The sequence below is a fragment of the Apium graveolens genome, unplaced genomic scaffold (genome assembly GCF_009905375.1).
Source record: "Apium graveolens cultivar Ventura unplaced genomic scaffold, ASM990537v1 ctg1603, whole genome shotgun sequence".
Taxonomy (NCBI): Eukaryota; Viridiplantae; Streptophyta; class Magnoliopsida; order Apiales; family Apiaceae; genus Apium; species Apium graveolens.
Window position 1 is genome coordinate 69685 of NW_027417323.1, and position 23337 is coordinate 93021.

Sequence of the window (23337 nt, forward strand, 5' to 3'; positions counted from 1 at the left end):
ATAGGGTTTACTATATTTTAACGAGGTCTTTTTCGTGGGTTATCTATTTTATATATTAATATTTTATTGTCTAAAGATCCGGAGGCAACTTACATGCTTTTCAATTTTTCTTAGATGATGAATTTTGTGATCGGAAAATATATTTTTTTGTATTCCAAAATTTTATCAATGAAATTATTTCATTATTGACAAAAAAAAATATTACAAGCTTGCATAGCCATTTTTATACGGGACCCATTTGAATTGTATTTCTCTATATCCCTATTCCTTATACACAATTAGGGTTCCAAAATATCAACAAAAACTCACTCAATTCACCCCCAATTCCTCATCAACACGCAAAAAGGTGGAACTTTTTAACCCCGCCATTTTGCTTCACCAATTCACCCATCTATACACACACACAATTGTATCTACTCCACCATTTTTAATCTTTCTTGATTTAATTACTTTTTACATACATTTATGAACTCTCGAGGTAGGTTTTCGCCGGGACTCGCCGGCGGTCGCAGCGGCAATTTTAGCTCTAACCCTAATGATCAAAATAGAAATTATAATAATTATAATTATCAGCAGCAGCAGCGAAATTACTATGGGCAGAGGAATAGTAATAGTAATGTGCAACAGTATCAGCAGCAACAGTGGCTTAGAAGGGACCAAATGGAAGCTCGTGATGTCGTCGAAAAGACTGTGCAATCGGAACGTCTTGATTCTGGGTATGCTTTTTTGAGTGTGTTGTGGTAGAATTGTGGTATATAGTGTGTGAAAGTTTTGATTTTTATGGGTTTTTTTGGTAAAAATGGAGTCTTTATGCTGTTACATTGGTTTACGTTGGTGTTATTATGGTATTGCTTAGACGTGAATATGTTTGTCTGGTTTATTGTTTCTTCAAGTGAGAACCACTATGATTTAATGTGTTTTTATCTGTTGAGTTATCGTAGTTCTTTATTTAAGGTTTGAATCTGTTGACTTATAGTTTTTCTTATTTAAGGTTTGAATTTACTTTCTACCTGTAGATGTTAACAAAAAACATATAATTTTTTTTGCCTTGATTGATATATAAAAGGCGGCCAATAGAACGGTCATTTATTGTAATTCTCATCATTTAATTGACTTTATAGTTGTAAGACATAAGAAGACAGAGTTGGTAGTGCAGAAAATTTCCTGTATCGAGAATGAGACATGACTACAGTTGTTAGATGGCATTGATATTTAAGTTTGAGCCGAGTTTTTCTCTCTTATTTCATATATAGCTTGGAAGATTGGAAGGCGCAATTAAAGCTTCCTCCTCAGGATACTCGCTACCGTACAGAGGTATGATGCTAAAATAATCTATTGCAAGATTCTTTTGCAAATTAAACCTAAATTTGCTATCATCCGTTTTTTATTTTGTTATAAACGTAAACGACATTTGTGGAAACTAAAGTATGCATGTAATATTGTGTCAAATTCAGATTCTGGAATGTTAACCCTTTTACGTTAAAACGTTTGGTTCAGTTGAAAATAGCTAAGTATCATGAATGACATAATTAATTAATGAATATGGGGGGGGGGGTCATTAAGAAATTTATAGGTATTCTGATTCTTATGTATCATCTATTTATTTTGTATTATCTCTCTGCAAAAATATAACAATTCTAATTAGTGGCTGTAAAGATATGTTAACATGCATGAAAATTTCAAACATGTCTATAAATTAACAGCACTACAGTTCTTCATGATATAGATAGACTGGGAATGTTAAGTATAACATCCAATCTTCGATTTTACCTTGACGGGGCTTAGGACACCAGAATTGAGTGGATAGAGTACCTTGCAGCACCTAGGTGGGATTTTAGTACTTTGGTTTTCAGAACATTTGGGAGTTGCTTTTGAACTTTATTCTTATTTAAGTGATTTGTCGTCATTCATCATTCCAACTTTTTTCCTTACTATTTGACATATCCACAATATATCAAACTGTGACATTTGATAAGCTACAGAGTTGTATATTCTGTGTGCATTTGTTTTTAATATCTGGAATAAGGATCTAATCTTGATATAGGTCTTAAGACAAGAAACTGATTACCTATAAAATAACAACCTTAAGAGGTACACTTTTTCATATTAATTACCCCTCCCCTTCAGCATAAATACAAGAACGTTCATTTTCTGAAATTTGGTTCAGATTTTATCATCAAAATTACGAGCTGTATCTAGATGTTGCGTTAAGCAACTTTTTGTAAAAACTTAACCCTGAAGTGTGCTTATCTATTAAATTTCAAGGAAATAAATATTAAATAAATACCATTTTTTGTTTAGTGCAAAGTGTTTCTCTGAGACACATAGATACTTCTGATCACAGATAATATTGGGGTATTTTTACTTTTAAACCACTACTTAATTTGATTTAGCAATATTGTCTTGTCATATGAAATTACTATTTTTTATGTATTAAGTGCTTGAAGTCCTTTGAAAATTCATTCTTCTTTTGCACTTGGATATATTACCATGTCCATATTTACTCTTAGGCCTTACGTAGTATCTTTTCTAATATTTTTCCTTTCAGGATGTGACAGCCACAAAAGGAAATGAATTCGAAGACTATTTTCTAAAACGTGAATTACTTATGGGGATATATGAGAAGGGTTTTGAGAGGCCATCTCCTATTCAGGAGGAAAGTATTCCTATTGCTTTAACGGGCAGTGATATCCTTGCTAGGGCTAAGAATGGTACAGGAAAAACTGCCGCCTTTTGCATTCCAGCATTGGAAAGGATAGATCAAGATAATAATGTGATTCAAGGTATCTATCTTCCCTCTTATTGTGTGTAATTAGGTTCCGTTGTTTCTAAAGTTTTTTGTATTGCATACCCAAAAAATTATCCATAACAGTGGTGGAAAATGTGACAAGGCATTGTGGCTTGATATTCATCTTGATTATGTGAGAAAAAGCAATTTAACATGTATACTATAGATGTCCCAATCTTTGGTTTAAGAAGGTCAAAAGATTAAATCCAAACCGAACTGAACTTACTAGGTTGTTCCACTCGGTGTGTTTATCAGTAATGCTTTTTATGAAGTTTTTTGTGTTGGTCACATCAAATGTTATCTAAAACAGTAGTGGAAAATGATAATGCATCGTGGCTCAAAATTTATCTAGATTATGTGAGAAAAAACAAGTCAACATGTATAGATGTCTCATTCTTCTTTGGCTTATCAACTTCGAAGGATTAAGGCCGAACCAAAATAGACAAATTGAACTTGCTTGGTATGTCTCACTTGAAAATATGGTCTGGGGAGGGGGAGTTATACACATAGCTCGCCTCTACTCTTAGATGTAGAGAATTTTTGGTTAGGTGTAAAGTATTTTTTTGGAACACGTTGAAAGTTGAAAATTAGGAATTCCCTTTTTGCAAGTTTTTGATTTTTTTTTTCTATATTTTGAAAAGGCATTAAAATGCAAAGATAGTAGGATTAAATCCTCATTGGGCATCAAAGCATGCAGAACATAAAAATACCATTTTTATGTTTAATATCCTTAATAAAAAAAATCTTTGAAATATGTGCCTAGCATGTTGGAGCTTGTTTATGTATTATTTTTGCTATCTTTATATCTACTCCATCTTCTGTGCAGTTGTTATACTTGTCCCTACTCGAGAACTGGCCCTTCAAACTTCACAAGTTTGTAAGGAGCTTGGGAAGCATTTAAAAATTGAAGTCATGGTTACAACTGGCGGAACCAGTTTAAAAGATGACATTATGCGGTTGTATCAGCCTGTTCATTTACTTGTTGGTACTCCTGGAAGAATCTTAGATCTAGCAAATAAGGGTATTTGCGATTTAAAAAACTGCAGTATGCTTGCTATGGATGAGGTATAAGATTGTTGTTTCGCTTCTGGGTTTTTTGTTTCTCTTGCTAGATTCTGAGCCTAGAGTATTAATACTTTGGTAAATAAAACAAATTAAAGGATTTGGGCATTACAGTATAGAAAGCTTAATTGTTGCTCTCTGCTGTATTGTTAATTATGGGAATGTTTAATCTTAGTCTTCAGAATTTATTATCACAAGCGGACTATGTATTCTTACACTTTGATTAAATCAAAATGTATATTTAGTTAAGGCTTGAAGAGTGTTACATGTTTCCTAGTTAGCATCTTTTGTCATGTATTTTAATCCTTTAAAGCAAGAGTCACCTTTATCCTAAGGAACTAAACATTCTGTGGTTTGTTTATTTACTGTGATTATAGTATAATTGACTATGTTATTATGTGATAATTTTCACTTTGTCCTAAACATGTGTTAAAGAATCTTACGGCTTCAGTATAATTTTTTTTCCCAGGCTGATAGGCTCTTGTCGCCAGAGTTCCAACCTTCTATACAACAGCTCATTCGTTTTCTGCCTACGAATCGTCAAATTTTGATGTTTTCAGCTACATTTCCTGTAACGGTGAAGGATTTTAAGGATAGATATCTGCAAAAGCCCTATGTCATCAACCTGATGGACGAGCTCACTCTCAAGGGAATAACACAGTTTTATGCTTTTGTTGAAGAGAGACAAAAAATACACTGCCTGAACACCCTTTTCTCAAAGGTTTGGCTTTAATTTAAAATCTCTACAATTTGCATTTGTAACAAGACAGTCTATTGATTAATATGTTGCCTATTACAGCTTCAGATTAACCAGTCAATCATTTTCTGCAACTCTGTGAATCGGGTGGAACTGCTGGCCAAGAAAATTACAGAGCTTGGTTACTCTTGCTTTTATATCCATGCAAAGATGCTTCAAGATCATCGCAACAGAGTATTTCATGATTTTCGGAATGGCGCATGTAGGAATCTTGTTTGCACAGGTAAATAATTAAACCATTTTCCATTTACTTCAACCGTTGTTGAACCTCCAAATGCCTGTCTTGCTTAATCCTTATAGCGGCAGATAGGATATACATACAGGCATGTTGTGTTTAAGTTTATGTATTGTGTAGAAAAGTAGCAAATATGGAAAATATTTATTTCCTGAAACATTAGATTGTAAATATGCAAATTATGGTTAGTTTTCCAGTAGTTATTGGGTACACCTTTAGATTAGATTGTAATTGTGGTAGATTTCCGATATATTGCAATTATCCGTGTTGGGCATCAATGTTTATTTTTTCTTTATGTGATGTACTTATTGCAGATCTGTTTACAAGAGGGATTGATATTCAGGCAGTTAATGTCGTTATCAACTTTGATTTTCCTAAAAGTGCTGAAACTTATCTCCATAGGGTATGTCTGGTAACAGTTTTTAGAAAGTCAGCATTATATGTGTTTTGTTATTTATACTCATCTTTTATCCAGGTTGGTCGATCAGGGAGGTTTGGACACCTTGGGTTGGCAGTGAATCTTATTACTTACGAGGATCGCTTTAATTTGTATGGCTGTTTGTTTTTATCTTTAGTTTTTTCAGACCAGAAGTTAATATGCAATGCAAGGAGTTATTAAATTTGTCGGTGCTCAAATTAATGACAGGTATAGGATTGAACAAGAGCTTGGAACTGAGATCAAGCAAATTCCTCCACAAATTGATCAGGCTATCTACTGCCAGTAACATCTGATGATAACTTGATATTTGGTCAGTAGTGTCAACAGGGTGAGTAATGCCACAGTTCTCTGGAGTAGTCAATTTTTTGAAAATCAGTGGCGAGCTTAACACATTTCGATGCAGAATATATTTTTATTTTTCCACCATGTTTGTTTCTTATACCCTCATTTTAAGGATACACAACTGCCAAAAATATTATACTATAGGGCATAAGGGACATATAAAAATATTATACGCTGATGGAAGGGAATACACCTTCTTTCCGACTAATTTCGTTAAGCAGGACCCTTCAGGGTATATATTCCAAGTGTATTTACCTGGATTCCTTATTAGCAAGTAGGACATGTCTGGGGCAAAGTGGTTAAGTGATTGTAGATCATATAATTTAAGTTTTGTGGACTGTACATGTGAAGTTTAATCTTCATTTGTTCATCAAAAATAATATTTAGGAAATGGTAATTTTTGTGGACTGTACATGTGAAGTTTAATCTTCATTTGTGCATCAAAAATATTATTGTGGAAGTGGTAGTTTTTCGTGCTGAACTATTTTATTAATTTGAGTGTCGAAAGGTTTAAAACTTAGATTATAATTGAGCAATCGTTTTACTTTCCAAATTTCTACCTAAAAGACTCTGTTGACTTTCTTAAAGAACCTTTCTTTGTTTATGGTTGGTAGTTTTTGTCATCAACAATTGAAATACACATAAGTTGTCCTATGAAAAAGTAGAGTAAGATGGTGTGGTGCCTATACTTAAATAGAGAAAACCTAGACAACTACCTACTCTACAAAGCTGGTATTTGCAAAAGAAGCTGGTTGTGTTCAAAAATTTTGAACGTCTGATATATAGCCATAACCACATGTATTATATTTGTACTCTAAGTGTGCACATCTTATATGCATGTATATCTTATAACATGCCGGGTCTTGTTCTTTGCTTGCCCTTTTTCAGGATAACTGCTGCCTGTTAGAAGAATGTACATAATTCACAGCATCGCCTGCTCGTGCATTCCAACAAGCTATAGGAATGTGGTTGTTCCTGTTTGGAAATCTGGAAGATGTAGTTGTTTATAAATATCAGGGTTATTCATATTTCATAGCCTTGAAACCAAGGAGAGATGGAATATAGAGTGGTGGATGGCTTCCATCTCGATGTCAGGAGCGTTTTTCTAATTTGTGTTTATGATCGAAGTCACAAAGTGGTTTCTAAATAATTGCTCCAGGATATGGGCTTTTATTTTCGGTGTATGTACTCTTAAGCTGTAGCTGCCTGTGTAGTTATGTCGCAGTGCCTTGGTCAGATTTTTAAAGATGAAATTGCTGGAAACTGTTGATAATCCCACTAGTACAAGATGAAATAATGGCTGTTCAAGATTGCAGTGAGCTTGCTTAGACTAAAATAGCGGCTCAAAAGATATTGGAAGTTGGGCTTGTACTTAGAATTTTATCTTCTGGCAATTACAGCTTCAAATTGGTTATATCCTCTGTTGACATGTTCCAGTCATGGTGATTAACCTGACGACTGAAAAGTGACAGTTTCTACTTAGACTGTAGAATTTTATTTGAACTATCAATTTTATCTCTTACTTTTGGTGGTTTTCTGTTAAATTATTGGATGTAGTTGTAATTGTTTTTCTTCTGATTACCAAGCGGTGATTGGTTTAAAATCTAAAAGAACAACAAAAAAAAAAACTTAAATGGCCAAAGTGACATGATAAATAGCCATCTTATCTGAAAACAATTTCACATGCATTCTGGAGTTATCAGGGCCGCTGATGACAAAGATAATCAGAACGGCCGGCCACATTACAGGTAAAACCAAGACACTAGACAACTCCCCTGTGTAAAATATCCGATTGCATACTGTATTCTATCTTCTATTGTAAGGCCGAGCTTTAGGTGAAATGACAGGACAATTTTTGGTCGGACAAAGCACCCTGTTACTCAAGTAAATGTCACCAGGTGTATGTGTGTAGCTTGAAGCATCTTGTACTGGCATGACATATAATATACTGGTATTGGTGCATAGGATGTTTGATTTCTGGGGGGGGGGGGTAGTTGAGCACAATGTTTGTGCAGAGTGTACCTAATAAACTTTTGGCTACATAGAGCTTAGAATTTTTGCTTCTCCTGTATCGTTACTTGATTCCAAAGATTCGACTTGCCTTGTTAAATTTTCTTTTCTTCTAAGAAACTCTTCAAGAGCTGTAGGATCATAAGGACTAGGCAAGTTGCAAGGACCAGTAGGTGAAGGACTCTCTACTAGTGATTGTAATTTGAACCTCTTCTTCATCCCTACACCGGAGCAAAACAGTGATTCCGAGCATACTTGTGTCGCATTAACTGGAACGGTTGGTTTGTATTTGACAAGTTTAGAGTACTCAGAAAACAAATGAAACATGTAATCGTACACGTATTTCATCTGGACCTGTTTCTGAATGAAGTTGCTTCCTTGTTCTCCTATCTTCTTTGCCTGCAAAACAGTTCTGACCCTTTATATTTTGCGGTACATTTGGCAGCATATGAGAATCGAAACCAAAGTCTAAAAAGTTAACCTCTTCCGGATGCTTGTTTCCCCAATCAACAGCAAATTTAATTGATCTGCATTCTTGGTTTTCATTTACGGGCCAGTAATGAACTGTTGGCACCAAACTTCTTGTAAAGAAATCATAGAAACGCGGTTCTATGATCAGGGTCACTGAATCACATGCTAGTATATATTTCTCGCTAACTGACCATGCATTTCCTTCAACATAGATCTTATATCTACATCCATCCAGTTAAACAATTAAAATTGGTGTAATTACTAATACAACTATCCGTTGAGTAAAGGATTAGTAGTAGTAGTACAAACCTATGAGTGCATTGAGTTGTCAAGTCTGAGTTCTTAAATCCTTCAGCTCGACGTTCTTTTACCCAATCCTGCAATTTTTACGCCCAAGAATGTCATGTACAAGGGATGCAGTTTTGGAGAATTTGTACTCGTGAATTCTATATAAAAAAGTACCATTGCATAAATTCGAGCATTCCAATCGCGTTCCTCTGATAAATTGCATTTGAGAAGCTCTGGTCTTCTTCCTAATTTAACATTTCCTTTCCAATAAGCATAGGGTTCTCTGTCCTCCCATTTACTTTCATTGTTGGCTTCTTCTAAATCTTTGTTCAGCAATTTCCATGGCTTTATCTTTAGCTCTGGCCTGCAAACCACAATGTTAGTTAGTTACATAGTTACATCTAACATTGTGCCTAATCATTCGCGGACTTATTATTTAAAATCTATATCGAGCAACTTGCTTAATATCGACCAAGACCGCTCTGATTAAGACAAGTAAACTACTTAAGATCAACTTGAAGAATGTTAAAAGGAAGATGATAAGTAAAATGTTTAATTACCAACCCCAATAGGACCAATCAGGGAAGACGATATCATAACTGGATTCATCTCCACAATAATGAAAAACTGGTGGCACAACATTGCCTTTATCATAATCCTTCTTCAACAACTTGGGTACGTCTCCACACTCAATCATCAAATCAAGATCAGGTAACTGGCCCGGATACAATCTCAGAAGCTGCAAAATTCCCCATAATGTCATCACATCTCTTGTTTGGAAAACTGGCCTATCAAACTTTTCCAAATACACTGTCCCGTTCACTATGATTACTCTGATATGTGCATGATCTTTCCCCTTTTCTACCATTTCTTTCGTGATCCCAGTCTCCTTCCACGGACTCAAGTCTTCGTGAATCCATCGAAAATAATCCGGGCATGTCTCCAGAGATGTGGTCGGATTACTTTTCTCATGGAATTTTGGAGGGCATGTCTCCGAGCAATTGATAGGTGGATAATTTTGTGAATTCTGGGGAAGAACATTGTATTTGTGCAATGGAACGGTTGTGAATATGGACTGAAAAATGTGCAACACAATATGGTTAGTATAGAAACAACTAACAAGAGAGAAATTGCTTGCAATGTACCTTATGTTATGAAATGATTCGTGTTACGTAACTAAAACAACGTGCCCCGCTTCCGAGTTGGGACATACTAAATAACTTGGTCACGTAATTTTGAATTAGACATGCTGTATAATTTAGGCATATAATTTTTGATATCTTGCTAACAAGACTTACAAGATCAACCCATTGCATAGATATGATGGCAGCAACCAAAAGGATTATGTAATAGCGGGAAACACCCATTGAAACAGATTCACAAGCTTAAGGACCATCATCTGTGTATATTGAACAATTAAACCACTACTATATCTTCCAAAATGACAATTATAATCAAAATTACCATGCATTGACACAGCATTGTATCAAATTTCAAATATCAAGCAAGAATTGATATATTTTTTGTTATGAATTTGACAGAGTGCAAAATTTAGATAATGAATACTGAATAAATGAATAAAAAGAAATAACAGTGTAGGCTATTTTAGTGGAGAAGTGTAGTAAAAATTACAAAAATTTCAGTTGGCTGAACATTTGTTAGAGAGAACACTTGGGTTTATATCCTAAAATGGAGATCAGCGTTCCCAAATTACATGGTGCAGTAACAAACTGCTTAGTACTTGGAAAGGGTTGAATTAGTCAGCTAATCACTCTCTGTATGCTAATTAAATAAATAACGGTGTGACTAATAATGACATTCTGGACATACATGCATCACTATATAAGTAAATTAAAAGTAGGGATTGTTATGGTACTAGTATATTTGTTAAAGAGCAATCATGCAGACAGCTAATCCTGCCGCTTACATTTTTAAAAGCTTTTGAAGGAAATTTTGAACAAAGAATTGATATGTGTTTAGTTAATTTATAAATAATGAAGTTAAATCCTGACAATAAATAAATAATGAAGTTAAACGTTCACTTACATATATTTGTGGAGATGTAGGAGAACTTGTTAAAAAAAGAAAGCGAAAAGAAAAACAAAAATAAGAACACTCTAATTAAAAACAGAAATATATATAAATAAATAGATACTAAGCTCACTCCATTGTCCCCACTCACTTTAACAGCAAATCTTATGCTGCGAGTCCCGAGTGTTGTCGGCACAAGAGAAGTTATAGCCTGCTTTCAATATATTTCTATACCATACATCCCATTGATCCCCACACATTTTTTTCCAACTCATCAACTCCAATACATAAACCCTGTTTGGAAGTTAAAACATATTTCAGCTTTTCCGCAAATAACGTTTCTTTAATCAAGATGTTGTCGGTTTAAAATAACAGTTTGATTCAAAATTTTCATTTTATAATCATTATTTAAAATAAATTAACTCATGTATAAAACAGTTCATTAAAAGATTTATTTACCAAACTTTAAAATAATTAAAACAGTTTATTTAATCGATTATATCAAATAGATAACTCAGATTGCTAATAATCATTTTATTGTCAATTTTTATTTTAAGTAAAAATTAATGAATGTAATTCATCATAGAGGCACACCATATTTTTATTTTTTTCATAAAAAACCTCTTATAAATGTAAAATAAAATTATAAAAACAGGGTAATTGAACATATTATTTGTGTCCCCTTAAAAAATAATTACAAATAAAAATCATAAATAAACAAAGACCCTACAATGTTTGTTTTCAAAGGCCTTTTACTTTTTTGCAAATTCTGTGAAAAATGAAAATAGATGCAGAATAAAATCTCTCGCTTTTATAAATCAAACGGTGAACAAATGCGTGTGCACCCTGAGAAGCATGCTCCCCGTACACACAATACTCTCTCTACTGAATAGATTAAGAAAAACAAAACAAAATAAAGAGATATATACGCGCTCGACACTCGTCTCCCACCACTGATTAACTTTACCATAAACCCTGTCTTTGATTTCCTTGATTATATATACATACATATATTGTATGTATGTGCTTTAGCCCAGAATTCTCATTTCACAGTTTCTCAGTTTGGTAACTTTGCATTTGTGTGCTTGTGTTTGACTCTATATAGTTGCAGAAAAATGGCTACTGAGGAACCCCAGAAAGTGGAAATTGAGTCGCCGGCTGTACCTGCTCCGGCGCCGGAAAAGGTTGATTCACTCCCTAAAGTTGTCGAGGAGAAGCCTGTGCCTCCTCCAGTTGAGGATTCCAAGGCTCTTGCTGTTGTTGAAAGTAATCTCCTCTCTCTCTCTCTCTCATAACTCTCTCTCTCTCTCTCTCGTACTAGTATGTTGTTTCTTAAAAGATTCAATATTTAAATGGAATTGAATTTAATTAACAGTGACCCATGTGTGTTTGTATCAATTTCTTGCTATAAAAATCTTAGCTTTTATAATTTTAGTGAGTGATGATGTGTGTTGGTGTGGAGATTGCTCTCTTAAGTGTGATGCTTGCTAAAATGATCAAGTTTTAAATGGAATTTACTATAATTCAGAGTGACCTTTGTGTGTTTGCATCAGTTTTGTCCATAAAAATCTTAGCTTTGCGGTTTTCTTGAGTGTTAAAAGTATTTATAATTTGGTGTAAAAACAATAGTATTTATAATTTATTCCAAATAATGGCTAGCTTCACCTAGTATGGCTTGGTTAATCTTCTAGAATTATATTGTCAGGCTTTTATTTAGTGAAGTCATATTTATGGTTTCAATTTGGAGCTTTTACTTGGATCAGCCTGTTTTTCTTGGTCACTAGTTGTGTTTTTGTATACAATTGAAGTCTATGGATGAGAAGAATAAGACCGTTCCTTTTTTCTGTTCTACTTTTTGATTTTTTAGTTAGAGTGGTATCTAGTTAGAAAGAGAATTTCACTTCTTCATTTTAAGGATGCCATTTCAGTTACAAGTTGTGTTTTAGTTTCTTTTTGCTAATTTAAGCTAACAAGCAAAGCGGGAAGGACAGCATAGTGTTGAAGTGTATTACTTCCATACTATTATTTTTTCTTATGTTTTTGCCTTTTTGGACAAGTCAATTAACAAGAAGGTCAGCGTTGTGTTCAGCAATTGAAAACATAAGCTGCAAGGTTAAACGTGGTTCACAAATTGATCAAGACTTGGAATATACCTTAAGTTCTGCTAATATTCTGCGCAATATTGTATGTATATATGTATTCTACCCTTTTTATTTAATTTGGTGAGATTTACGTTGAAAGCATACTATTTCTGAGCCCAATTAGTTATTATTTCTTGCAGCTTAAGTTGTGTTGTTGTTTACAGATATAGAAGTTTTTATAATATGTTGCTTAACAAATGTAAGATCTGTTCTTTTTCGGAGTTGTTCTGCAATAGCATTCAAATTCTAGTCAATGTTTTGTTACATGTTTTTGAAATCTAACAATCATCTCCGCTAAATCTGCCAGAGACTCCAGATTCTGCTGAAAAGAAAGCTCCCAAAGAATCTTATGATCGAGGTGGGTGTGTGGATATAACTTTCTTTTCCCATTCCAGGACTAAATGACATGCAGTGCAGTAAACAAGTGTTTTGGACAGCATAATATCTGCTTAAAAAAGTTTTAATCAACTGTTGTTATTGGTCAAAGATGTTAAAAAAAGATTTTGACCATCACTTTATTTTTTCTATTCCAGATGTTGCTCTTGCGGATCTTGAAAAAGAAAAGAAATTGTCCTTTATCAAAGCTTGGGAAGAGAGTGAAAAATCCAAGGTTGAGAATAAGTAAGGATATGTCCAGCCTATCTTGTTGATTTTATATTTTATTAGAGTGACTTAGCTTAGTTATAATGTTCTACCGGAACTTTGTGTTTCTCCTAGAAATTTGGACATACCCATATGCATTGAATACTTTCTTTTTTGTGATATTCTGCCTGGCATTTAAAACTTCCTTGAAAAGTACTAATATAATAGTTGAACAGGACACAAAAGCAACTCGCTGCAGTGAATGCATGGGAGAACACCCAGAAAGCAAAGATTGAAGCTAAACTAAAAAAGATAGAGGTAAGTAAGAAACCTGATCTGTGTTGCCATTCTTTACTACATAGAAATATCATATCATATTGATGTATCAGAGACATGCTATGAATTCTTATTCGGAGCTAAAATTTAAACTAAGGTGATAATGATATTATTTTAGTCATGCATTGATGCCCTTTGAGCTTTAGCCTTTAGCCATAGAATTCTTGCTGGCTTGAAAACTGGGCATATAAGAAAATTAAATTGTCTCCCCCAGATCATTGAAAGATTTTTTGGTCAGTTGCACCTCAACCAAAAAAGTCTTTATATGAAATAAAACTAGTACATCAGCCATTCCTCAAAATCACAATTTGATTTTTTTCCGTTGTATATGTAAACGACAATATAACTGACAACTACATGTTGTGGCTTGTCACAAGTAGAAATCTTGGGATATCGCAAACTTAAAGAAACCCAGGCGAGTCTTTATGGGACGGGAGACCAATATGTTAAAACACGAGATATCATCTACCATTTAGTGCCTCTTTTGGCTTCCGCGTCATTAATGCACCACAAACAGAGAGATATCATCTACCATTTGGTGCATTTTTTGTCTTCAATGTCTTTCTTGCACTGATCATCAGTGCAATTTGCTTGTGCTAGTTCTTAGTAATTTATAAAAAACAATAAAGTTTGAAGTTCACCGTTTGAAACTATAATAATATCATTACTTTTGAGATATTGGATCCTGATGAAGTATTTACCAGCAACTAACAGTGGTACACAACATATATACCGCTTCAGTTTATTTGTAGTAGTTCTATGTTCAGTGTCTTGGTGCTGACATGTTTGGATCTGAGCAGGAAGATTTAGACAAGAAGAAAGCAGCCTATGCGGAACAAATGAAGAATAAGACAGCTATGGTTCACAAGGCAGCGGACGAAAAGCGAGCCATGGTCGTAGCCAAACGAGGAGAAGATTTGTTAAAAGCTGAGGAGATGGCAGCAAAGCATCGTGCAACCGGTTATGTTCCTAAAAAGATTCTCGGGTGCTTTGGGGGATGAATCTCGCTCGCTGTTTCAAATATATTTCTAGCTTTCTGCAGTATATCCTTTTAAGTTTTTTTGGCCTTTGTTTCCGTTTTGTGTGTATATGCATTTTGCAAATCCTTGTATGTTCAATATCTTGTTTCTTGTTGCATTGTGTGTAAACAATTAAAACAGTAACCGAATATCGTGAAATTCTGCAACATAAATGGCTCCTTCTAATTTCTATGTACATAGTATGCTTTTGTATGGCAAGCCTCATGCATGAACCAGTAAATGAATCCATTTAACAACTTGGCTGGCATTGCACAACTCAAATTTAGGACAACCAACTAATAAACATGCAATGTATGTGCAGTCCTATAACATGAAGCTCTAGTCAGAGGCTTGTCAACATATTAGATGTCTTTCAACTCAACATTTAAGGTTTTCAAAAAGTTGTTAGTAACTTAACATAGTATCATATGTCAATACTCAGTTTAGTGTTTAAAATAGTTTGTAACTTTACAGTTACCTGCTATTTGATTTACATAAACCAGAGGGTATTTTCTTTAATAATAAACTACTCGCATTGGCCGCATGTTAATCAAGTAAACTTGCATTGAAGCTGAGAATTGCTGACAGTAAAATGTGCAATGTGCTGAATTATTACTTAATAGTATACTATTTTCTCATCACGCTACCCTCTTCTACCTTCTCATCCGCCAAGGAAGCATCAACGCCGTAATAAAGTATAGAAATCACCGGGCAGTCAGAAAAGCTCTGTCGAAAAAGCAAAAGGTTACACAGCTAATTTTATCATTAAGATGTCGAAAAACTTAAGATTACAAGGCTAACTTTGGTGTTGGGATGTCAAAAAAGCTCAACACAACACAGCTGGTTTGATGTCAATTGTCAAGAACAAACCAATCCCCAAGCTCTTGCACTGGATGAGGGAATACTCTTTGTGTTTATCGTTTTATGATCAAAGAAATCCACCAGTAGAGAACCTCGTGATAATGTGTAAAATATAAACAGAAACGTACAAATTAAGGTCACTGACAATATAGTTTGATCAAAAACATGGATTCTGTTTCCAATATAGCTCTCAACATATACGACTACTTGTATAACTAGATTGGAAGGTCTAACAAACTTCTTCCTTCGAAGTCGCAGCTGGAAACACCCAAAAACAAGCTACCAGCTCAATAATTAGAGGCTTTAACATTTAATAATCCGAAACAGAGGAGCTCAAGCCTTCTGTTGTTTAATTTGGATAGGCTGGATATATATCATAGTTGAAGAGATGTCCTTGGAGAAAGCTCATGTCATTGCTCCCGGGATAATCCCAAAGCAACTGTAATGTGCTTGATGGATCTTCTAAATCGTCAGTGCTTGACGAACACGACCTGGCTGTAAGATAATCCGTGTTTGAGTATTTGATGTTTTGGTAATCTGCATCTCCCTTTTCTCGTTTCAAGAGTGGAGATTCTGCTACAAGTGGTGCAGCGGGACATACTTCTGTAGTTGTGCCAGAAACAGATCCATGTCTTGTTGACGAAGATGCTTGAGAGAATGGACTTTGACAAGCTGAAAGTTCACCTTCAGTTTCAGCTCCTGATTTGTTGAAGTTTCGGAACGATTCTCCCACCTCAGAGTTCCACATAATGAGGAAAATATCACTCTCGGCTTTTGTTGTGTGACCTGCAGGTTGAAACAGAAGTGTGGTCTCTTTAGAAAGGCGAGATTCAGCTTCCAGCCTGGCGGTCTCCCATTGTGCCATATGGCGCGTTGAAGGGGACACAGATGGTCCTGTTAGTAAGCCATTGATAGAAGTGAATGGCTCATGAGTCTGAGGGTCAATGCCCTTGGAAATCAGGCGCTTCCTCAAGTGCGTATTCCATAAGTTCTTGATCTCATTATCTGTTCTTCCTGGTAGTTGAGTTGCAATAGCAGCCCATCTGAATCAATGAATTTAAAAGATTAAACAAACGCTTCACTGAAAGTGACTGAACCAATGCTATGTAGTGCTGAATAAAGAAACGCTTAAAAAGAATTGGTTGATATAGCATAATACCTGTTACCAAGCATTCCATGCAACTGGATGACTAGCTTCTCATCTTCAGGAGTAAAAGGACCTCGTTTGATGTCTGGCCTCAAGTAGTTTATCCATCGGAGCCGGCAACTCTTCCCACACCGGAGAAGACCTATAAACATTTTTCAAAGTCTGTTTTCTTTACTTCTTTACCTTTTTATGACACATGAACTAAATCTGTGAGGTTACTAAGTCTTTTGAAACCTCTAAACCTCATGTCTAACATTCTTATGTTCTAATAAACTCAATTCAAACAACTTGTGAGAGTATATAAATTTTTACTAAATCCTTGTGAAAGAACAAAAAAGAGCACATGTTATGGCCTCATGGCTGTGTATTAACATACTTAAATTATCACCAACTTCACAAGATTCTTTGTATAAACTAGAGTGAGCTTTAGATATCAAATGAACCCCTTGGAAACTAGATCTATAATTCTAAGAGCAGAAAATAAAAAAAAAAACAAACAGGTTTTGGACTCCATTTAAAAGGTTGAAAACTTCATCATAGATGAATCCAAGTACTAAAAAATAAAAAAAAGCAAGCATATGTGTGTAACTAACCAGCATGCATAGGAAGAGCCCTCCAGTTACCAGGGCCATTAATGTTGATGTAGTTAACAAGAGCTTCATCTTCTTCAGGAGTCCATGGTCCTCTCTTCAAACCCTCCTTTTCACAGCATGGTTTTCTTGTCATTCTTGCTCTCTCTTTTCCTGATCTCTCTTTCTTCATCAACTCCATTTTACTCAACACACTCTTTAACAAATGTACTACTCATTCACATTTCACATGACGTACACAACCATACATATATTGGGGGCCTCTGCACAGAAAACGATGAACTTGATCACTACTAGTACTAAAATTTCGCAACTCTTTTAGGGTAAAAATTCTGAATTTTTGTCCATCAAACTTATTTTACCAAAACTAGTGTAATTGGAAAAACAATGGTCACATAGACTTTAATGTAGTCTCACTTTGCATACATATACACAGATCCAAAGTACTCATAAAAATATAAAAAATAATGTACAGGAGAGGCCGGTGAAAAGACATGACAAAGGAAGAATCTTCATTTATGAAAGCACATAAGCCAAGTCTTGCAAAGGTGAAAAGGGGTACACAAACGAAAACAAATGATTCAAAGTGATTAAAAAAACAAAAGATAAGAACAAACAAAAAAATTGAGTTATAATGTTTTAATGGATGTCTGCTCTTTTCGAGCTAGTCTCCATTTGAAATAAATTGATGCACAGAGAGAGACATGCATTACAACTAGCTGGTTTCATATACTTGTTTCCTAGTGATTGATTATTCAGTTTGTACGTATTTAATGTTTTTCTCTATTTATGCATAAGAATTGAAAGTGAAAAGAAACAACCATGTACATAGAGAACTACATATCCTTTTCCAACTTCTTGTTGGTTTTATTATTACGTATTCATCACCACAATCTAGCTATCTACGGCCTAGAAGAATAATGTTAAAGAATTTCTTGCTAATTTTAAGCATGATAATAACACTTCTTGTAAGGCTTCAAGAATTTACATATAAATGTAACACGACTTGGACGTACATATGGAGTTAGAGTTGGAGTCACATTTCAGTTTCAAAACCTCACCTCACATTTTATTATTAACTTTCCATAATTTATAATTTTAAAGATATTTTGTATGTATATCTTATACTATTCCTATTATATATTTACAACACAATTTCTCAAAATTAATATTAATTTATGTCACTTGAAAGTTGCCTGATTGTCTCTGCATGCAACACATGGCATGATTGAGATCTAGTGCCCATTTTGGGAAATCTGAAAATAGGTAACTTATAACTTAAAATGAATAAGGGACTTATAAGTGATAAGTAGATAAATACTTATAAGTTAAATAAGTGTTTGGTTAAATGTCAGAATTTTTTTTACCTAACTGAGCTAAAATAAATAAATTTTAAATATAATTATCTTAATTCGTAAATTTTAAATTAGAAAGACATATAAAAACATAAATTTTAAAATAAAAAACAATAAAAAAGAGAAAAATCAAAATAAGTTGGGAAAAAGTACGTCGTTGCTAACATTCAACTTATCAGCTTATAAGTTGTAAATTCGACTTATAAGTTAGGTCGACAAACACTCGTCAATAATTATTTACGGGCTTATAAGCAAATAAGTAACTTATTCCCGGCAGCCTAACAGACCCCTAATTTACTTAAACCGGCATATGAGCTTACTTTGACTACAAATATTTGAAAGTAATCAATTACAAAAATAAAATATTCTAACTGACCCAAATTCTAACCGACCCAAATAGATAAAATTTAAATCGAATTTCAATTGGATTAAAATTTAAAAAAAAAAATTAAATGAGGTTGGGTTAGGGTTGGCACGGAACTCGCCGCCTAACCTGACTGACATGCAAACACCCCATAACAAAACTGAAATCCAATATAATTAAAAACCAAAATTGCAACCATATTGGTGGTTCGGTTTCGATTTAAAAAAAAGTTTCAATTTATAACTAAAACTGAATAATCATATTCCATTTTGACTCAGTTTTAATCGATCGATTTGTAACGGTTTTTGATGATTTAAGATTATTTTTTCTCAGAGGTACCTTTTATTCATCATTATTTTGCTTAAAATAAATTAATTTTTTTTTATAAATTGATAATACGCCTAACTCCTAACCTTCCCTGTACAAATTTCGACCAATACACCAGCATTTTTTTTCAAAAATTATACTATCATGGGCCCATGCCAACTTGTATATACACACGTAAAAATGTAAGGATATATCCAAACCCTAATGCAATAGATAAGCTATAAAACTTTTCTTCAAGATGACAAATTGATGTAGCTCTAGGCTCCAAACTCTTACATAGACTGATTGGTGATAAATGCAAGCTGGACGGAGATAGCAGGGATAGAACAGTCCCGGAGAAATATTAAATGTAAAAGAGAGGAAAAGAAGGCAGAGAAAGCATTGACGGGGGTTCCGAGTGCAAGGACTAAATGTCATATCTTCTTTCATCCTGTATCTGCGAAACATAATTACATCTATCTGTCTACGTACAAGTTTTTACATATACTACAACTCTACAAGTATGAAGTATTATGCATGAGAGAGAGGGGCTGACAAATAGGTTCATCAATAGGGTTAAAGAAATTGAGAGAGAGAGTCTGTGTATGTGTGTACGGACAAGAAGAATTAACAAAGTGGAATTAATGGTTCTGAAAATTTGGACATCTGGTTACCCTTTTGCTGTGTTTTTGGTATTAAATGAGTGTGGATTTAGATTCAATGTTTTATTTCCAAAAGATACTGTCCCCGCTTTACTCACTCTCTCAACTCTCAAGTTTCTGCAATAAGCTTATTGGATTATCTCACCTCCTTACCTGTAAATGGATTATCTCACCTCCTTACCTGTAAAATTTAGGAACTCCATTTAATTTCTTCTCCTCGGAGTCCCCATATTTTTTTTTACTTGCTAGTATGTGATCCTCTATTTTTACATGTTTTTTTAATAAAATTACATAATGAAAAAATATTGAATAACTTGTTTATTACAAGCAAATACTCGTAAGAAGGAGTTTGGTTCAAAATTTTAATGAATTTCGTTTATTTCAAATTATAACTCGTGTTTGCTTAACAAAATTTGTTTCTTCGAACTCATAACTTAAACTCACCAGGTACTGATTTTTTTTATTGTAGCTAATCCGCAGCCGCTACCCGAAGGGTGCGCGCTGGGTAAACCCTACGGGCTCACGCAATAGCCTACAAACCACGTGAACCAAGGTAAACCGCATTGAAGCGACAAACTCTGACTCAGGAGACATAATCATAAATTCTCATCCCATGGGATGGAGGAGAATTTATGATTAAGTCTTCTGAGTCGGAACATGTCGTTTAAATGCGGTTTATCTTGATTCACGTGATTTGCAGGCTATTGTGTGAGCCCACGAGTAGATTTTGGTATAAAAAATGGGTACAAAAAATTAAATATATTTTTAATTTTTTTATATAATTATATGTATATATTTAATACAAAAATAAATTATTAACGCAAAGATATATAAAATATTAATATAAATTATTATCATTGTGGTACCTCAAGAAAAAAAGAGATAAAATAATATTTTTTCTAGAGAAAGTGAGAAAAATACATATTTTTAATATTTTGATCATTTTTACCAAATGGTCAAATGGATACCCATTCTCGAATTAGGTATCTCAAATTTCTTATTTTCTTCAGTAAATATGCATTTCACAAGAACTAAATTTGTTTTTTGATTGAAATATCTGGTCCGGGTATTTGGGTATATGCCCATGAGAAAGTAAATCTCATACATCTTGTTGTGCAAGACATGCCTGTATCATAACAAGACTAAGTCATACTGACAACCCTGAGATTAGTTGTATTGTAACCTTAATCTGTAATTCATACTTGTAACACTTAATGTCTGTAAAATGTAAATGGAGCAGACTGGAGCATTTTTCTCTAAACAGTGTCAAGCCTAAGAATTCTATCTTGAAGAAGATCAAGAAGATCATGCCTCATAAGAATTATGAAGAAGCTTGGAGTTGAATAAATCTGTTTGGTGTAAAACATTCTAAGTCAAGATCTCTACAAGTCACAGAATTAGTGTTATAGAGAAGTCATTCGAGAACTCAGGAATTGCCTATCAAGAACTCAGGAATTGCCTATCGAGAACTCAGGAACTGTCTATCGAGAACTCAGGAAATGCTATTGGAGATATCGATAAGTCAGATACCCATTCGAGAATTCAGAGATATCGACAAGTATACATTCATTAGAGAACTCTGAGTTATCGATAAGCCAAAGTCCATTAGAGAACTCTGAATTATCGATAAACCAAAATTCACTAGAGAACTCAGAGTTGTCGATAAGTCAAGGCAACAATGAAGTTTCAGAGATATCGACAAGCCAACATGCCTATCGAGATGTCGAGTTCTCTACAGTTTAATTGGAGATCTCGAAGTGAAGAAATTTCTCTAAGTACATAATTGCAGAACAGTTTAATATCCAAGGTTGCAAATCAATAAATAATTCACATAGCTGGATTGACAAGTCTACAAAAAGCAGCTTGAGAGAAGTGCAAGATCAATGACAAAGATTAACTGACAGATGAGATTAAAGTAAACACAGGATGCTAAAGATATGCTAAGTTAGAAATGGAAGATTTGCTTTTCTATAAATAGAAATGACAAGTGACAGTTTAGAAAAGCTAATAGCATGTTTATTATCCACTGTGTAAACCAGCAGTTAACTGAGTTATAAGGTTAACACTGGTCCTCTAGTTAAGAAAAATAATCTAGATAGAAAATTGTGTGTTCTCTCTCTCAAGAAAGAAGCTAAGTTCTAAAACAAGAACTTAGAAATTTTGTAGCAAAACACTGCTTGATTTTTAATATAAAATTAAGTGAGTTTTGAAGATCTTTGTTTTACATATTTGCACAGTTATTTATGTTTAACATCCATTCTACTAAATCATTGATAACAACCAACTGCTAAAGCCTAAGTCGATCAAAAATCAAAAATTTAAGCCAAAACACATTCACCCCCCTCTGTGTTGTATTCATACCTAACAAGTGGTATCAGAGCAGTATCTGAAAGTAAACAGATTAGATCTAGGAAAAATGAATACACATAAAATCAGTAGTATCAAGATTCCTCCCTTTGATAAGGCCAACTACACTTTATGGAAAAAGAAAATGTTGCTGTTTATAAGAATGGCCAATCATCTTTACATTGGTATCCTCAAGAATGGGCCCTTCACTCCTGTAGTTAGAGTTGAGGAAACCACAGATGGAGATATGGTTATTCCAGCTCATTATGCTCCCAAGGATCCTTCTGAGTACACTGAACCTGAAAGAGAGAAAGTTTCCCTAGACAGTGCTTTACAACTGATACTAATTGAGTCACTTGACAATGTAATGTATAATAACATTGTCAACTGTGACACTGCTAAACAGATCTAGGAAAAGATTGAAATACTTTGTGAAGGAACTGAGGAGGTTAGGTCAAATCAAAGAAGGATATTGATTTCTCAGTATGAGGGTTTTATGGCTAAACCAAAGGAGGGTATTACTGATGTGTTTGAAAGGTTTAATAAGCTGATAAATGACTTGCAGCTTCATGATAAATTTTATGATGTTGAAGAAGTGAATTTGAAGTTCTTACTTACTCTCCCTGACCATTTGGAACAAAAGATCTCTGCAATCAGAGAAGGAAGGGATTTGAGTAGAATCACACTGGAAGTGCTTTATGGGGTTCTGAAAACTTATGAACTTGAAATAATTCAAAAGAAATCATTAAGGGCTGGTCAAGGATATGTACTGGACGGCTCAAGTGCACTAATTGTGAATGATGAGCAAAGATCTCAAACTCCAGAAGATTCTACAAGTGAGAAAAGAGCCAATGACACTAAAGAGCAAGTCATACTGGAATTGGATTAAGAAGATGAATTCTACACTCTTGATGAACTTGATGAGCTAGACAAATCAATGGCTTACTTGGATAGAAAATTCTCTAACATTAGAGTGAAGAAACCAAGATTTTTTAAGAGCAAAGGATAGTACTTCAACAAAGACAGCAGCTGGAAAGGAAAAGGGAAGTACACTCCTGATAACAAAAATGGCTACAAGACTGGATCTGTTGATAGATCAAACATAAGGTGCTTTAATTGTGATGAGTTGGGCCATTTTGTTACAGAATGTAGGAAACCCAAGAAGGCAAAGAAAGACAAAGCCTATCTTGAATTGGAAGCAAAGT

The 23337-nt window shown here is 34.2% G+C and overlaps 4 protein-coding genes across 6 annotated transcripts; 2 read left to right on the plus strand and 2 right to left on the minus strand.

Moving 5' to 3' along the window:
- Window positions 1-225: 225 nt before the first annotated feature.
- Window positions 226-7145, plus strand: LOC141699981 (DEAD-box ATP-dependent RNA helicase 8-like). Its single transcript, XM_074503765.1, has 10 exons — window positions 226-716; window positions 1254-1314; window positions 2549-2783; window positions 3615-3853; window positions 4320-4571; window positions 4650-4830; window positions 5157-5245; window positions 5318-5391; window positions 5489-5609; window positions 6512-7145. The coding sequence occupies exons 1-9, from the start codon at window positions 466-468 to the stop codon at window positions 5565-5567; spliced, it is 1461 nt and encodes a 486-aa protein (XP_074359866.1). The 5' UTR covers window positions 226-465; the 3' UTR covers window positions 5568-5609; window positions 6512-7145.
- Window positions 7146-7252: 107 nt separating this feature from the next.
- On the minus strand, window positions 7253-9850 carry LOC141699982 (uncharacterized). Its single transcript, XM_074503766.1, has 6 exons — window positions 9691-9850; window positions 8953-9467; window positions 8567-8756; window positions 8414-8481; window positions 8115-8325; window positions 7253-8032 (listed from the first exon to the last, which is right to left on the minus strand). The coding sequence occupies exons 1-6, from the start codon at window positions 9757-9759 to the stop codon at window positions 7661-7663; spliced, it is 1425 nt and encodes a 474-aa protein (XP_074359867.1). The 5' UTR covers window positions 9760-9850; the 3' UTR covers window positions 7253-7660.
- A 1501-nt stretch (window positions 9851-11351) lies between these two features.
- LOC141699980 (remorin-like) lies at window positions 11352-14697 on the plus strand. Its single transcript, XM_074503764.1, has 5 exons — window positions 11352-11689; window positions 12872-12922; window positions 13098-13185; window positions 13383-13464; window positions 14283-14697. Exons 1-5 carry the CDS (start codon window positions 11539-11541, stop codon window positions 14481-14483), a joined length of 573 nt encoding a protein of 190 aa, XP_074359865.1. The 5' UTR covers window positions 11352-11538; the 3' UTR covers window positions 14484-14697.
- A 498-nt stretch (window positions 14698-15195) lies between these two features.
- On the minus strand, window positions 15196-17815 carry LOC141699979 (transcription factor MYB17-like). Of its 3 annotated transcripts, XM_074503762.1 has the most exons (4): window positions 17462-17815; window positions 17103-17362; window positions 16522-16651; window positions 15197-16405 (listed from the first exon to the last, which is right to left on the minus strand). In XM_074503762.1, exons 2-4 carry the CDS (start codon window positions 17278-17280, stop codon window positions 15712-15714), a joined length of 1002 nt encoding a protein of 333 aa, XP_074359863.1. In that variant the 5' UTR covers window positions 17281-17362; window positions 17462-17815; the 3' UTR covers window positions 15197-15711. The 3 variants fall into 3 exon arrangements, with proteins under 3 accessions (XP_074359864.1, XP_074359863.1, XP_074359862.1); XM_074503763.1 differs by lacking the exon at window positions 17462-17815 and having other exon boundaries at window positions 15196-16405; window positions 16522-16671; window positions 17103-17187; XM_074503761.1 differs by having other exon boundaries at window positions 17103-17815.
- Between the last annotated feature and the right edge of the window lie 5522 nt (window positions 17816-23337).

Coding starts and splice junctions, on each gene's coding strand:
- LOC141699981 (XM_074503765.1), top strand. CDS start 466: ATGAACTCTCGAGGTAGGTTTTCGCCGGGACTCGCCGGCGGTCGCAGC. Junction 717..1,253: donor TCGGAACGTCTTGATTCTGG/GTATGCTTTTTT, acceptor TTTCATATATAG/CTTGGAAGATTGGAAGGCGC. Junction 4,572..4,649: donor TGAACACCCTTTTCTCAAAG/GTTTGGCTTTAA, acceptor TGCCTATTACAG/CTTCAGATTAACCAGTCAAT.
- LOC141699982 (XM_074503766.1), bottom strand. CDS start 9,759: ATGGGTGTTTCCCGCTATTACATAATCCTTTTGGTTGCTGCCATCATA. Junction 8,757..8,952: donor GATTGGTCCTATTGGGGTTG/GTAATTAAACAT, acceptor TGTGGTTTGCAG/GCCAGAGCTAAAGATAAAGC. Junction 8,326..8,413: donor ACAACTCAATGCACTCATAG/GTTTGTACTACT, acceptor GGATGGATGTAG/ATATAAGATCTATGTTGAAG.
- LOC141699980 (XM_074503764.1), top strand. CDS start 11,539: ATGGCTACTGAGGAACCCCAGAAAGTGGAAATTGAGTCGCCGGCTGTA. Junction 13,186..13,382: donor AAATCCAAGGTTGAGAATAA/GTAAGGATATGT, acceptor ATAGTTGAACAG/GACACAAAAGCAACTCGCTG. Junction 13,465..14,282: donor CTAAACTAAAAAAGATAGAG/GTAAGTAAGAAA, acceptor GGATCTGAGCAG/GAAGATTTAGACAAGAAGAA.
- LOC141699979 (XM_074503762.1), bottom strand. CDS start 17,280: ATGGAGTTGATGAAGAAAGAGAGATCAGGAAAAGAGAGAGCAAGAATG. Junction 16,652..17,102: donor GGCTCTTCCTATGCATGCTG/GTTAGTTACACA, acceptor AAATGTTTATAG/GTCTTCTCCGGTGTGGGAAG. Junction 16,406..16,521: donor CATGGAATGCTTGGTAACAG/GTATTATGCTAT, acceptor TCATTGATTCAG/ATGGGCTGCTATTGCAACTC.